Below are 16,626 nucleotides of genomic sequence, written 5' to 3'. Positions count from 1 at the left end.
CATTTCCTCTTACTGTGACAGCAGAGAACCCTAAGCCTAGTTCCACTTGAATGTTGTGGGTTGTAATGACAAACTAGTTTGGTCTGTGTGGCAAAGCTCTCTTATCCACTTGGCCACAGGGGTAAGTTCATGTACTCCTGGGCATTCAGGTTTCTTTCCCAGAAGTAATCAGAGCATCTCAAGTTCAACTCATCAACAAGCTGGTTCTGCACCTGGCCAAGGACCTCACCACATGGAGGTGGTCCTAGAAGGGGAGGAGACCCACCCTGAAGATGCATAGAGACTGGTGGAAGATGAGGGAGATTGAAATGGTGACCATGCTCCCAGGCCCTGACACCCCATTTCCTACAGTTCTAATTCTATGCCCCCTTCCCATTCTAATACCCTTCCCAGCAAAATGAACTGATACAGTCCCTTTTGTGAGTTAAGCAAAGTTGATGTGGACTTTCCCTAGCCACTTGTAAATAATCCCCACTTAACATAGCAGCTGTGAATACTTTTCCAGTTCATTCCTAATTGAGATGCTTTCAGATTTATCCTATCTTTTGTGTGAAGTTTTCCTTTTGAAATTTTGTAGATTCACAGGAGGTTGCCCTAATAGAGATCCCATGCACCCTTCACTGGAATTCTCTCTGTGGTGACATGCTACATAATTATGGTTCAGTATCCAAACCAGCCAGCTGACATAAGTGTAATGCACAACTTCAATTTTTTTTATTTATTTTTTTAAAGATTTATTTATTTCTTAGAGTGATCATGAGTGGGGGAGGGACAGAGGGCAAGGGTGCGAATCTCAAGCAGACTCCCCATTGAGTGCAGAGCCCGATGATGTTGGGCTCAATCTCATGACGCTGAGATCATGAAGCTGAAACCAAGAGTCAGAGGCTCCACTGACTGAGCCACCCAGGTACTGCTGTTTTTTATTTTTTAAAAGAGTGCCTAGCTGTGCTTATAGGTATAAGTTAGAACCTAAATATTGCACCTGATGAGGAAGAAAGGTACAGGACAATTATGTTCAGGTGTGACATGTGAAACCTGGGCAGGTGCTCTTTGAGTGCTGGCTATGTCCCAGTAAATCAGGCACTGGACACATGTTACCTCCTAAGCCTCATGACAACCCTGTAAGCCCACTGTTAGCATCAGGATTCCTTTTACAGAGAGCAGGAAACCAAAGCTTAGAGCAGAGCTAGAGTTTAAGCCCACACAGCCTGTTTTCAGAGTGTTCTGCCCGAGCATTATACAGTGTGATTAACAGCGGAGGATAGAATTTTTCCTAAGCCTTTCTGGACTGGACCTTTCCTCAACATCCCACTCTTCTTTCCCCCTTTTGCCCTCTTCCTCTGTCATGGCCACTTGGGCTCCTGAGGTGAACCACTGTTAACAGCCATATTTATGGCTCTCTCAGTCTGCATTCCCTGGATGCACCCCTCAGGAGATGCCACACCCCTGTATGTAGCAGGTGGGGCCAGAGGGGAGGCTGTCTTCAAAAATTATTGATTGTAGCGTGCCACGGTTCTGGCCTCACTCTCTAGGATTGCTTCTTGGTGGTTTAGTGCTGGAAAACAACAACAACAACAAAAAAACCCAAACTGCCAAAACAAAAACAGGAGAAGAGAGCCTTGCACAGCAGAGGAACACGTTTACTTGTCAGTTCATGGCTTCAGCTTTCAGCACAAGATGGTGAACATGGTAGAGTTGTTGGAGGTAGTGGGTTGAGTGGTACCCGTGTGCCTCACTCTGGGGGTGGGCAGGGAGGTGGGCATTTAGGAGGACAGGGCTTGGAACAGGGCTTGGGGGGACAGGGAGCTGGGCATGGAGGAGGGCATGGTGGGGGGCATGGTGGGGGGCACAGTGATGGAAACGGTGGACACTTTGGTGGTGCTGGGCACTTTTCCCGGGGGCACTTTTCAGAGCACCGTTGCAGCAGCTTCTTTAAACAGCTGGGCTGGCATTTGGCTTCACACTTTTGTTCACACCTGGGATCACAGTTCTTGGGCTCATTCTTGGGTTCACTAGATTTATTTTTATCATCGCTCGACATTCTTTGATTTTCTGGGCCCTATAAAGAAACATGCAACAGGTCATATGTGGGAGACCACACTGCAAGGTGGGAGAGGACCAGCAAGGCTTCCCACTCACACCTCCTGCCCATCTTTGCTTTTATGAAAAACTTTCCTGGGATGGTTTGGGCTCTAGACCAAATTCTCATTTAAGGGCTGTCCTCTTGTCCTTGGAGTGGATTGGTGACAACGTTTCTTGGTCTCTTCACACTTACCCTGCTTTTTGTTCACTTACACTTGTCTTAATTCCATATCCCCCAGCAGGAGTTTTCAACCTAGGGTCCGGGAATTGCCTGCCCCCCCATGATAAAACCATATTTAATCATATGTTATCAATATAATTGGTATCTTTTGCAACTCCATATCTTTTAATTAATTCATTTAAGTACATTGTTCTGAAGTCATGAATTTGGTCAGACTGCTAAAGGCATCCATGCCACAACAAGGGTTTTAACAATTCCTGCAGGGTTACCTCCCTAACCCTCTGGAGATGGAATGAGAGGGTATATTAGTGGGTTTAGGGACTCAGGACACTTCTTTCATTCCTGTGTCCTCCCTACACCCTCAGAGCCTTGAGAATTGCTTTCTTCACTTGAAAACTGGGGATGGCAAGCTAATTGAATCTCTACCATGGCTGGACTCCCATAGGTCACTCTGTGACTCCTCCCCATGATTAGGGTAAGGGAAGAACTCAGGAGAGGAGGAGATGAACTGGGAAATTCTAATTCCTCTGAAAATATGAATTTGAGATCCACAAAATATGATTTTAAGGAAGAATTTTTTTCCTCCTCTGTTAAGTTTTGCCCTGAGTTAGGTCTTCTGTGGATGATTTTACTTCTAGATATGAACAGGGCTTCTCAGTCCCTGACAATGCTTGCAAGTTGTATCTAACTGGCACTCCTTTAATTTCCTTTAACAATATAAAAGTAAAAGTTTATCTAATTTAGTTTTAAAAGCAATATGGCTCCCTGGAGAAATAAATCATTAAGTTAAACTCCAAAATTGTTACGAATCTCTTTCAAATGAGGCATAGCCCAGTTCTTGTTACTGAAAATGAAAGGAAGCTTTCATTCAAAAATAGCCATCATCTCAACCCTGTTCAATGCCTGGGGTGCTTTAAGTCACTTTTAGGAAAGGAGAGGAAAAAGACAGGGCATTTGCAGTTGTCCAAATGCAACTCACCCCTTTGTGTTGGTAGTGAACTTGATAAGTAGTCGAGTGAGATGGATGGTATTGCTGTGTGTGAGAAGGTGGATTTTCCCTCTGGTTCCTCTGCCTAGCTCTGAGGAAGCCAAGGGTGGGGGGTGGGGAAGGGGAGCCCCACTTGTGACCTCATCACTGCATCATCAGGTATCGATTGTTGTGTGACTCCAGAGCTCCCAGCTCAACTCAAGCCCTTGAGAATAAACTGTGCTTAATCACCCCCCTTTGCTGTCCTGTCCCCTCTCAGGGTCACTCAAAATTCATGCTGGTGAAATCAGACCATGATGAAGGTTACTGAACTCTAAGGATAGGGAGGTTCATTGTTGCTAGGAGCAGAAAAGCTCTGTTTACATGTGGTCTCTCTTTCCCCCCAAATTTTAACTCCTTTGAACTTGCCCCTTCTCCACCTTTCTAGGAGAGCTTCCCAGATTGCTCACAGCCATTTTGATTCTCTTCTCCCTATTTTTCTAATATCAGATTCTGAAACCTCTTTTTACTACTCCACACAACCTAGCCAAAGTCCAGGGATTATTTTAGCTCCTTTTCTGTGTTTCTGCCTATAACTCACTAATTGTTGTACTTTGCAATTGTTTATTCAACCAGGGAGCAGCACCCCTTGATATCCAAGGTAAACCCTGCTTACCATAAAGAACTTGAGTCTGATGCCCCTGACCAGTTCTGACATACTGGGTTAACCCCAGATCCTGTTTTAGAGTAGAAAGGTTTGCCTCTGAGAAAGTTCCTTCCTTGCCTTTTCAAAGGCCTGGCCAGTGGGTCTCTGTGGTTGGAGCAGGGGTGTGTCTGGGGTGGTAGGAGGAGGTTGGTGTGGGAAAGACAAATGGGGTGGAATACATAGTGCCTTAAACTCAGGAAGTTCATCTTGGCAGTCACTTACTACCAGCCACAAGTGACTTTTGGTTAAAATGGTGAAATGATCACATCTAAGGTGTTGACAGAAATTTCTGACAGCAAAGGGTGGGATGGACTGGGAGATGGGGCAAAAGCTGCGCTAGCCCGTTTCAAAGAGATTATAAACATCTCCAAGTCTGAAGGAAGACAGTGGTGGTGGTAGTGAAAGGATGCTGATAAGAGAAGTATCACCAGAGAAGCATGTTTATGGGATTCAATTAATGGGAAACTTAGATGAAAATTATGAAAGATGACTTCCAGGTATTATTTTTAATGGGTGCTGAGGAAATAGAACAGATTTATGTTAGAAGAAGATGAGTTTAAGTCTGAGCATGTTGAATGTGGTCGCAGTGGAACATCTTGAACGGTTATTGGAAATGTGGCTCCAACTCTGTGCCACTGAGCAGACTGAGACCTTGAATTTGATTCAGTACAACAGGTGTTTCCTGAGTGGATAAGGATGAGAGAGGATTGGAGGAGAGAAGAGAAAAGGTACTGGGGAGGATGGGGAACCTCAGTACAGGGTTTATTTGGTATTTACAAAGGAGAAAGAATGTCATACACAATTGAAACCCAAATGAACCCAAATAAAAGGGGAGAGTGGGCCAGAATTTAACTCCCTGCCACCAGGATAGCTGGTATTAGACTCATTGTATTGGTACAGCCTACCCCTCAATACTCATTTTCTTTGCTCTATACTTTTCATTGTTATGAACTCTAGTTCTTCAAAGCTGTTGAGAAGCAATTTCTGTACTCATTTCAAGAGACTCAGCTCCACCTACTGTTCAGCTCTGGACCAAAGCTAGCCATCTGGCTATGGAGAAGGCTGTTATTTGTGATGGTGATGTCAAAAGATGTGGTGATTTGGGGGCACCTGGGTGCTGCAGTCAGTTAAGCATCTGACTCTTGGCTTCGACTCAGGTTGTGATCTTGGCATCAGGAGATCAAGCCCTGCATTGGGCTCTGTGCTCAGCTGTATTCTGCTTACGACTCTCTGCCCCTCCCTGCCATGTGTGTGCTCTCTCTCTCTCTCAAATAAATTAATCTTAAAAAAAAAAGGAAAAATAGATGTGGTGATTTCTACTGGCCTTTGTCTGCTGTCCTCTTCCTCTCTCTCCTTTCTTCCCTCTCCTATTTCTTGCTCAAGAAATTCCCACTGAATGAAAGTATATCATCCATTGGACTTTCACCAGGACATTTGTCCATCATCTTTTCAGTCTTTAAAACCCTCCTTTAAAGGCCAAGACTCCTGGCAGTGTTATATTAATCTCCTGGCTATCACCCTCACCTTTGGCTCAGTGTTTGGTCAACAGCATGGCTGGCAGCAAGGCATACTGAGGTGAACACAGAACAGCTTCTTGAGCTGCTGGATCTCAGAGGGAAAGAGGTTGGAAGGGGAGAAGAATGAGTGTCAAAGCCACTAGACTAAGAATGAGGACACTGGAGTCAGATCTCTAGGTTCAAATCCCACCTTCATTTTTTACTTACCAATGTCCCCTGGTATTTGACTTCACTTTCTAAGTCTCAGTTCCCTCATCCATAAAATGTGATAATAATAGCACTCGTTATAGGACAATATGTAACTCATATTGAGTGCTTACAATATGCCAGGCACATTTCCAAGTGCAAAGCCTACACCCTACACTCACACTCTCAGACCCATAGTTTGCTGGGAAGATTGAATGAGATTCTATGAATGAAGTACAAACTTCTAGGACATTTTGTCTTCAGCATGATTTATCTGACCCTCCCAGGCTGTTAGTAAATGTTTGCTGTACATGTGAGTTACTATTTTTGTCAGTGCTTTCCTGACCCTTTCATCCCTTGGCTTGCTGAATCTCCCCCTGCTCCCCTCACCATATCTTGGCCCTGAAATCCCACTTCTCCATATCATTTTTTTTCTGCCTTCCAGCCAAAGTTCCTGATGGAATTCACAGGAATATTAGATAAGCAGACCATTCAGTGGTTTATCTGTGTGAGCCTGCAGGGCCTGTATGCCTACATATTGTAACAGACCAGGGAATTCTGTGTCAGCAGTTTAACTTCACTTGGACCCCCCTCTCTGTTTTTTAGGTGAAGTCTTCTTTTTCCGGCTTTTTCTATCTGTGTAATTCCTGTTGAATAAATAGTCCTCACAGGATAAAGTCAGAAAGCAACTCTACTACTCCCATTGGTGCCTCTTAAGACCCTCTCTGTGGGGCTGGTTCTTCCCTTCCTCCTGGGATGGAATCTCTAGCATATGCTAGACTTGTAGGATCATGGTTAGACAATAAGTTCTCTAGTCACTTCTATTTATTCTAAACAATCTTATTTCAGTAATTAGAAGGTATATTTCCCTGAACGTTGGATTTCCTTCTCTTTCCCTCTGGGACCAGAAAGGAAAACTCTTCTCTATTTGCTTTTTCGAGTTTCTACTCCTCTTCCTTCATCTGCCCAACTGCCCCTGGTTTCAGGAAAGGGGCTGGAGAGGGAAGAGGCAGAAGGGACAGGAAAGTTCTTACCTGAATGATATTTTTCTGGTGTCCTGATACCTAGGAGTTTTCTGGGCTTGGCAGGTGGTTAAAGCTGATCTTTTCTCTTGTGGGGAATTTAAATGTGTTCTTCAGGGGACCCTGTCACCCCTCATTGAGATGTTAAGCACAGTTCTGATTGTGTATAGCTCCTACAGCACCTAGGCTTTTGGCAGCTCCCCTCCAGCTTCTCTGTGCTGCAATTACCTCCCCTCCAGGCAGCCCTATTGGATAGGATTTCACATGGCACAGAGAGCCAGCTCTCCCTCTCTTGTGGGCCATATGTGGCCCATGGGAAACAGTCATAATCCTCCCCTTTCTTTGTTCAATTACTCTTAGTGATGTTTTCCTGATGTTTATGGATTTTTGCTCATTCACTGTGTATTAGGCGAGGGAAGTCTATGGCATCTTCATGGACATGGTTCTGTATTGATCCAGTTTGTCCTTACTGCTGTATTTGACACTCTTATATTCTTTTTCACCCCTCTCACCTTGGGTTCCTCTAATACCTGGATGGTGGCCCATTTCTCTGGCCTCATCTACCCTCCTTCATGACCTCTTCCTCCTCTGCTCAGTCCTTTCAACTTCACCTGGCTTCATTCACCTGACACATTGCTGCTGACCTCCTTCACTACCACTGTTTTCTACCATCTCTATGCCAAAGAAATCCAAAGCCCACACTCTTCCCTTTTCTCCAGGCCTAAATATTAACATTCATTGGATATATTTTGGCACCTCAAACTGATTTCACAAAAGTAGAATTCGTCACCTACCACATCTTTTCTTACATGCTCTCTTGTTCATTCCAACTCTGCAAGGCGTGTTCCCATATACTGAGACCTCCAGACCAGAAACCCAAGATCACCCAGCCTCCTATCTCCCACTCAGCCCTACACCAAACGAGCTAGCAGCACCTGCCAGTTCTATCTCCCAAACCGCAGGCTCATGCCCCAGGCTAGTATTGGGAGCCATGGTATGCACCTCTCTCCAGCCAGCCCCCCATCACCTTCATGGTAACTGCTGTGGCTTCATTGAATTTGTCATTGTCACAGGTCTCCCAAAGTGTCCCAACTCTAATTCATCCTCCACAGCACCCTTATAGCTAATTTTAGAATATAAACCCCAATGTTACCATCAAATTGAAGACAAGGCCCAACAATCTCAAAAGTTGGGTCTACAAAATTTTGTCTCAGGTTTTCTTTTTTTTTTAAATTTTATTTTATTATGTAATGTTAGTCACCATACAATACATCATTAGTTTTGATGTACTGTTCCATGATTCATTGTTTGTGTATAACACCCAGTGCTCTATGCAGTATGTGCCCTCCTCAATACCCATCACCGGGCTAACCCATTCCCCCACTCCCCTCCCCTCTAAAACCCTCAGTTTATTTCTCAGAGTCCATAGTCCCTCATGGTTCATCTCTCCTTCCGATCCCCCCCTTCATTTTTCCTTTCCTTCTCCGAATGTCCTCCATGCTATTCCTTATGTTCCACAAATAAGTGAAACCATATGATAATTGACTTTCTCTGCTTGACTTATTTCACTTAACATAATCTCCTCCAGTCCCATCCATGCTGATGTAAAAGTTGGGTATTCATCCTTTCTGATGGCTGAGTAATATTCCATTGTATATTTGGACCACATCTTCTTTATCCATTCATCTGTTGAAGGGCATCTCGGCTCTTTCCACAATTTGGCTATTGCGGACATTGCTGCTATGAACATTGGGGTGCATATGGCCCTTCTTTTCACTATATCTGTGTCTTTGGGGTAAATACCCAGGAGTGCAATTGCTGGGTCATAGGGTAGCTCTATTTTTAAATTTTTGGGGAACCTCCACACTGTTTTCCAAAGTGGCTGTACCAATTTGCATTCCCACCAACAGTGTAAGAGGGAACTCTTCCTCCACAACCTCTCCAACATTTGTTGTTTCTTGCCTTGTCAATTTTTGCCATTCTAATGGGTGTGTAAGGTGGTATCTCAGTGTGGTTTTGATTTGAATTTCCCTGATAGCTAGTGATGATGCACATTTTTTCATATGTCTGTTAGCCATTTGTATGCCTTCTTCAGAGAAGTGTCATTTCATATCTTCTGCCCATTTTTTGACTTGATTATTTGTTTTTTGGGTGTTGAGTTTGAGAAGTTCCTTATGGATCTTGGAAATCAGCGCTTCGTCTGTAGTGTGATTTGCAAATATCTTCTCCCATTCTGTGGGTTGCCTCTTTGTTTTGTTGACTGTTTCCTTTGCTGTGCAGAAGCTTTTTATCTTGATGAAGTCCCAAAAATTCATTTTTGCTTTTGTTTCACTAGCCTTTGGAGATGTATCTTGAAAGAAGTTGTTGTGGCCGATGTTGAAGAGGTTACTGCCTATGTTCTCCTCTAGGATTTTGATGGATTCCTGTCTCACATTGAGGTCTTTCATCCACTTTGAGTTTATCTTTGTGAATGGTGTTAGAGAATGGTCGAGTTTCATTCTTCTGCATGTGGTTGTCCTATTTTCCCAGCACCATTTATTGAAGAGACTGTCTTTTTTCCATTGCATGTTTTTTCCTGCTTTGTAAGATTATTTTTCCATGGAGTTGAGGGTCCATATCTGGGCTCTCTATTCTGTTCCATTGGTCTATATGTCTGTTTATGTGCCAGTACCATGCTGTCTTGGTGATCACTGCTTTGTAATATAGCTTGAAATCGGGCAACGTGACGCCCCCAGCTTTGTTTTTCTTTTCCAACATTTCCTTGGCGATTCGGGGTCTTTTCTGAGTCCATACAAATTTTAGGATTGTTTGTTCCAGCACTTTGAAAAATGTCATTGGAATTTTGATCGGGATGGCATTGAGGGTATAGATTGCTCTGGGTAGCATAGATATTTTAACAAAGTTTATTCTTCCAATCCATGAGCATGGAATATTTTTCCATCTTTTTCTGTCTTCTTCAATTTCTTTCATGAGTGTTCTGTAGTTCCTAGAGTATAGATCCTTTACATCTTTGGTTAAGTTTATTCCAAGGTATCTTATGGTTTTTGGTGCTATAGTAAAAGGAATCGTTTCTCTAATTTCTCTTTCTACAGTTGCGTTGTTAGTGTATAAGAAAGCAACTGATTTCTGTGCATTGATTTTGTATCCTGTCACATTACTGAATTGCTGTATGAGTTCTAATAATTTTGGGTTTTCCACATAAAGTATCATGTCATCTGTGAAAAGAGAGAGTTTGACTTTTTCTATGCCAATCTGAATACTTTCATTTCTTTTTGTTCTCTGATTGCTTTTGCTAGGACTTCTAGTACTATGTTGAACAAGAGTGGCGAGAGTGGGCATCCTTGATGTGTTCCTGATCTTAAGGGAAAGGCTCTCAACTTTTCCCCATTGAGGATGACATTTGCTGTGGGTATTTCATAGATGGATTTTATGAACTTGAGAAATGTTCCCTCTATCCCTATACTCTGAAGAGTTTTAATCTGGAAAGGATGCTGTATTTTGTCAAATGCTTTTTCTGTATCAGTTGAGAGGAGCATATAGTTCTTCTCCCTCCTCTTATTAATGTGTTCTATCACATTGATTGATTTGCAAATGTTGAACCACCCTTGCATCCCGGGGATAAATCCCACTTGGTCGTGGTGGATGATCCTTTTAATGTATTGTTGGATCCCATTAGCTAGGATTTTGTTGAGGATTTTGGAATCCATATTCATCAGGGATATTGGTCTGAAATTCTCCTTTTTGATGGGGTCTTTGCTTGGTTTGGGGATTAAGGTAATGCTGGCCTCATAGAATGAGTCTGGAAGCTTTCCTTCTGTTTCTATTTTTTGAAACAGCTCCAGGAGAATAGGTATTATTTCTTCTTTGAATGTTTGGTAGTATTCCCCAGGGAATCCATCAGGCCCTGGACTCTTGTTTTTTGGGGGGTTTTTGATCACTGCTTCAATCTTGTTACTGGTTGTTGGCCTATTCAGGTTGTCAATTTCTTCCTGTTTCAGTCTTGGCAGGTTATAGGTTTCCAGGAAGGCCTCCATTTCATCCAGATTGCTCAGTTTACTGGCATATAGTTGTTGATAATAATTTCTAATAATTGTTTCTATTTCCTTGGTGTTAGTCGTGATCTCTCTCCTTTCATTCATAATTTTATTAATTTGGGTCCTTTCTCTTTTCTTTTGGATAAGTCTGGGCCATGGTTTATCAATCTTATTAATTCTTTCAAAGAACCAGCTTCTAGTTTTGTTGATCTGATCTACTATGTTTCTGGTTTCTAATTCATTGATGTCTGCTCTAATCTTAGTTATTTCTCTCCTAATGAGAGGTTTAGGCATCGTTTGTTGCTTTTTCTCTAGTTCTTTAAGGTGTAGAGTTAGTTGGTGAATTCGTGATTTTTCTAATTTTTTGAGTGAGGCTTGGATGGCTATGTATTTCTCCCTTAGGGCCGCCTTTGCAGTATCCCATAGGTTTTGGACCAATGTGTTTTCATTCTCATTGGTTTCCATGAATTGTTTAAGTTCTTCTTTGATTTCCTGGTTGACCCAAACATTCTTGAGCAGAGTGGTCTTTAGCTTCCAAGTGTTTCAATTTCTGCCAAATTTTTGCTTGTGATTGAGTTCCAGTTTTAAAGCATTGTGGTCTTAGAATATGCAGGAAATAATCTCAATCTTTTGGTATCGGTTGAGACCTGATTTGTGACCCAGTATGTGGTCTATTCTGGAGAAAGTTCCATGTGTGCTCGAGAAGAGAGTATTCTGTTGTTTTAGGGTGGAATATTCTGTATATATCTATGAGGTTCATCTGGTCCAGTGTGTCATTTAAAACTCTTGTTTCTTTGTTGATTTTCTGCTTAGATGATCTGTCTATTGCTGAGAGTGGAGTATTGAGGTCTCCTACAATTAACGTATTGCTATCAATATGACTCTTTATTTTCGTTAACAGTTGGCTTATGTAGATGGCTGCTCCCATGTTGGGGGCATAGATATTTACAATTGTTAGATCTTCTTGTTGGATAGACCCTTTAAGCATGATATAGTGTCCTTCTGTGTCTCTAACTACAGTCTTTAGTTTAAAATCTAATTTGTCTGATATAAGAATTGCTACCCCAGCTTTCTTTTGAGGTCCGTTGGCATGGAATATGGATCTCCATCCCGTCACTTTCAGTCTGGATGTATCTTTTTTTTTTTATGTTATGTTAATCACCATACATTACATCATTAGTTTCTGATGTAGTGTTCCATGATTCATTGTTTTCATATAACACACAGTGCTCCATGCAGTACGTGCACTCTTTAATACCCATGATAAGGCTAACCCATCTTCCCACCCCCCTCCCCTCTAGAACCCTCAGTTTGTTTTTCAGAGTCCATAGTCTCTCATGGTTCCTCTCCCCCTCCGATTTCCTCCCCTTCATCTTTCCCTTCTTGCTATTTTCTTCTTCTTTTTCTTTTTTTAACATATAATGTATTATTTGTTTCAGAGGTACAGGTTTGTGATTCAACAGTCTTACACAATTCACAGTGCTCACCATAGCACATACCCCCCTCAAAGTCTATACCCAGCCACCCCATCTCTCCCACCCACCCCCACTCCAGCAAATCTCAGTTTGTTTCCTGAGATTAAGAATTCCTCATATCAGTGAGGTTATATGATACATGTCTCTCTCTGATTGACTTATTTCGCTCAGCATAATACCCTCCAGTTCCATCCACGTCATTGCAAATGGCAAGATTTCATTCCTCTTGACAGCTGCATAATATTCTTCTTCTTTATCCATTCATCTGTCGATGGACATCTTGGCTCTATCCATAGTTTGGCTATTGTGGACATTGCTGCTATGAACATTGGGGTGCACGTACCTTTCAGATCCCAACATTTGTATCTTTAGGGTAAATACCCAGTAGTGCAATTGCTGGATCGTATGGTAGCTCTATTTTCAACTTTTTGAGGAACCTCCATACTGTTTTCCAGAGTGGCTGCACCAGCTTGCATTCCTACCAATAGTGTAGGAGGGTTCCCCTTTCTCCACATCCTCGCCAACATCTGTCATTTCCTGACTTGTTAATTTTAGCCATTCTGACTGGTGTGAGGTGGTATCTCATTCAGGTTTTGATTTGGATTTCCCTGGTACCGAGTGATGTTGAGCACTTTTTCATGTGTCTGTTGGCCATTTGGATATCTTCTTTGGAAAAATGTCTGTTCATGTCTTCTGCCCATTTCTTGACTGGATTATTTGTTCTTTGGGTGTTGATTTTGATAAGTTCTTTATAGATTTTGGATACTAGCCCCTTATCTGATATGTCATTTGCAAATATCTTCTCCCATTCTGTCGGTTGTCTTTTGGTTTTGTTGACTGTTTCTTTTGCTGTGCAGAAGCTTTTTATCTTGATGAAGTCCCAATAGTTCATTTTTGCCCTTGCTTCCCTTGCCTTTGGCGATGTTTCTAGGAAGAAGTTGCTGCGGCTGAGGTCGAAGAGGTCGCTGCCTGTGTTCTCCTTTAGGATTGTGATGGACTTCTGTCTCACATGTAGGTCTTTCAACCATTTTGAGTCTATTTTTGTGTGTGGTGTAAGGAAATGGTCCAGGTTCATTCACTGCATGTGGCTGTCCAATTTTCCCAACACCATTTGTTGAAGAGACTGTCTTTTTTCCACTGGACACTCTTTCTTGCTTTGTCGAAGATTAGTTGACCATAGAGTTGAGGGTCCATATTCTGTTCCATTGATCTATGTGTCTGTTTTTGTGCCAGTACCATGCTGTCTTGGTGATGACAGCTTTGTAATAGAGCTTGAAGTCCGGAATTGTGATGCCGCCAGCTTTGCTTTTCTTTTTCAACATTCCTCTGGCTATGCGGGGTCTTTTCTGGTTCCATACAAATTTTAGGATTATTTGTTCCATTTCTTTGAAAAAAGTGGATGGTATTTTGATGGGGATTGCATTAAATGTGTAGATTGTTCTAGGTAGCATTGACATCTTCACAATATTTGTTCTTCCAATCCATGAGCATGGAATGTTTTTCCATTTCTTTGTGTCTTCCTCAATTTCTTTCATGAGTATTTTATAGTTTTTTGAGTACAGATCCCTTGCCTCTTTGGTTAGATTTATTCCTAGGTATCTTATGGTTTTGAGTGCAATTGTAAATGGGATTGACTTCTTAATTTCTCTTTCTTCTGTCTTGTTGTTGGTGTAGAGGAATGCCACTGATTTCTGTGCATTGCTTTTATATCCTGCCACTTTATTGAATTCCTGTATGAGTTCTAGCAGTTTTGGGGTGGAATCATTTGGGTTTTCCACATAAAGTATCATATCATCTGCAAAGAGTGAGAGTTTGACTCCCTCTTTGCCGATTTCGATGCCTTTTATTTCTTTTTGTTGTCTGAACGCTGTGACTAGGACTTCTAATACTATGTTGAAAAGCGATGGTGATAGTGGACATCCCTGCTGTGTTCCTGACCTTAGGGGAAAAGGTTTCAGTTTTTCCCCATTGAAAATGATATTCACTGTGGGTTTTTCATAGATGGCTTTTATGATATTGATGTATATACCCTCTATCCCTACACTCTGAGGAATTTTGATCAAGAAAGGATGCTGTACTTTGTTAAATGCTTTTTGGATCTATTGAGAGGATCATATGGTTCTTGTTATTTCTTTTATTAATGTATTGTATCACATTGATTGATTTGCAGATGTTGAACTAACCTTGCAGCCCAGGGATAAATCCCACTTGGTTGTGGTGAATAATCCTTTTAATGTACTGTTGGATCCTATTGGCTAGTATTTTGGTGAGAATTTTTGCATCCATGTTCATCAAGGATATTGGTCTGTAATTCTCCTTTTTGATGGGACCTTTGTCTGGTTTGGGGATCAAGGTAATGGTGGCCTCATAAAATGAGTTTGGAAGTTTTCTTTCCATTTTTATTTTTTGGAACAGTTTCAGAAGAATAGGTATTAATTCTTCTTGAAATGTTTGGTAGAATTCCCCTGGGAAGCCATCTGGCCCTGGGCTTTTGTTTGTTGGGAGATTTTTGATGACTGCTTCAATTTCCTTAGTGGTTATAGGTCTGTTCAGGTTTTCTATTTCTTCCTGGTTCAGTTTTGGTAGTTGATACATCTCTAGGAATGCATCCATTTCTTCCAGATTATCTAATTTCCTGCCATAGAGTTGCTCATAATATGTTCTTATAATTGTTTGTATTTCTTTGGTGTTGCTTGTGCTCTCTCCTCTTTCATTCATGATTTTGTTGATTTTAGTCATTTCTCTTTTCTTTTTGGTAAGTCTGGCCAGGGGTTTATCAATCTTGTTAATTCTTTCAAAGAACCAGCTCCTAGTTTTGTTGATCTGTTCTACTGTTCTTTTGGTTTCTATTTCATTGATTTCTGTTCTGATCTTTATTATTTCTCTTCTCCTGCTGGGTTTAGGCTTTATTTGCTGTTCTTTCTCCAGCTCCTTTAGGTGTAGGGATAGGTTTTGTATTTGAGACCTTTCTTGTTTCTAGAGAAAGGCTTGTATTGCTATATACTTTCCTCTTAGGACTGCCTTTGCTGCATCCCAAAGATTTTGAACAGGTGTGTTTTCATTTTCATTGGTTTCCATGAATTTTTTAAATTCTTCTTTAATTTCCTGGTTGATCCATTCATTCTTTAGTAGGATGCTCTTTAGCCTCCATGTATTTGAGTTCTTTCTGACTTTCCTCTTGTGATTGAGTTTCTAGTTTCAAAGCAGTGTGGTCTGAAAATATGCAGGGAATGATCCCAATCTTTGGTACCAGTTGAAACCTGATTTGTGACCTAGGATGTGATCTATTCTGGAGAATGTTCCATGGGCACTAGAGAAGAATGTGTATTCTGTTGCTTTGGGATGCAATGTTCTGAATATATCTGTGAAGTCCTTTTGGTCCAGTGTGTCATTTAAAGTCTTTATTTCCTTGTTGATCTTTTGCTTAGATGATCTGTCCATTTCAATGAGGGGGTGTTAAAGTACCCCACTATTATTATATTGTTGTCAATGTGTTTCTTTGCTTTTGTTATTAATCGGCTTATATAATTGGCTGCTCCCATGGTAGGGGCATAGATATTTACAATTGTTAGCTCTTCTTGTTGGATAGACCCTTGAAGTAGGATATAGTGTCCTTCCTCATCTCTTATTATAGTCTTTGGTGTAAAATCTAATTTGTCTGATATAAGGATTGCCACCCCAGCTTTCTTTTGGTGTCCATTAGCATGGTAAATGGTTTTCCACCCCCTCACTTTCAATCTGGGGGTGTCTTTGGGTCTAAAATAAGTCTCTTGCAGACAGCATATCGATGGGTCTTGTTTTTTAATCCAATCTGATAGCCTGTGTCTTTTGATTGGGGCATTTAGCCCATTTACATTCAGGGTAACTATTGAAAGATATGAATTTAGTGCCATTGTATTGTCTGTAAGGTGACTGTTACTGTATGTTGTCTCTGTTCCTTCCTGGTCTATGTTACTTTTAGGCTCTCTCTTTGCTTAGAGGACCCCTTTCAATATTTCCTGTAGGGCTGGTTTTGTGTTTGCAAATTCCTTTAGTTTTTGTTTGTCCTCGAAGCTTTTTATCTCTCCTTCTATTTTCAATGACTGCTGGAGTCCAGCTCCAGCCGGGGTGGGTCTCTCGTAGGAAAGGATGGTGTCAGCGAATGAGGAGACACAGACACAGGATCAGGTTGCAAGCATCTCCTCCTGACATCCTCGGAGGAACTTTATTTATATGTTAGGATGTTTTTGTTCTTCCATACTTTCGTAACATGTGATTATGTTTTTTTTTTTTTTACAATTGATTGAGATAATCTTAGATCAGTTTTTGGATCACAGACATAGCCTTCTTTCATTTTTCCTTTGTAATGATTAACATGACCTTTATTGATTTCTGCTTATTGGCTTTCGCTAAAACTAAAAAACAGTACGCAAAGAGAAAGGTGCTAGACAGAGCGTGACCGTCTTGTTATTTTGTT

At 41.4% G+C, this 16,626-nt stretch overlaps 1 protein-coding gene across 1 annotated transcript; it reads right to left on the bottom strand.

The window, feature by feature from the left end:
• Positions 1–1,732: 1,732 nt before the first annotated feature.
• On the bottom strand, positions 1,733–2,041 carry LOC116628814 (late cornified envelope-like proline-rich protein 1). The gene has a single exon (XM_032399135.1). The coding sequence runs from the start codon at positions 2,039–2,041 to the stop codon at positions 1,733–1,735; it is 309 nt and encodes a 102-aa protein (XP_032255026.1).
• Between the last annotated feature and the right edge of the window lie 14,585 nt (positions 2,042–16,626).

Source organism: Phoca vitulina, unplaced genomic scaffold, assembly GCF_004348235.1.
Source record: "Phoca vitulina isolate PV1807 unplaced genomic scaffold, GSC_HSeal_1.0 scaffold130, whole genome shotgun sequence".
NCBI lineage: Eukaryota > Metazoa > Chordata > Mammalia > Carnivora > Phocidae > Phoca > Phoca vitulina.
This window is presented reverse-complemented; position numbering and strand designations above follow the sequence as displayed.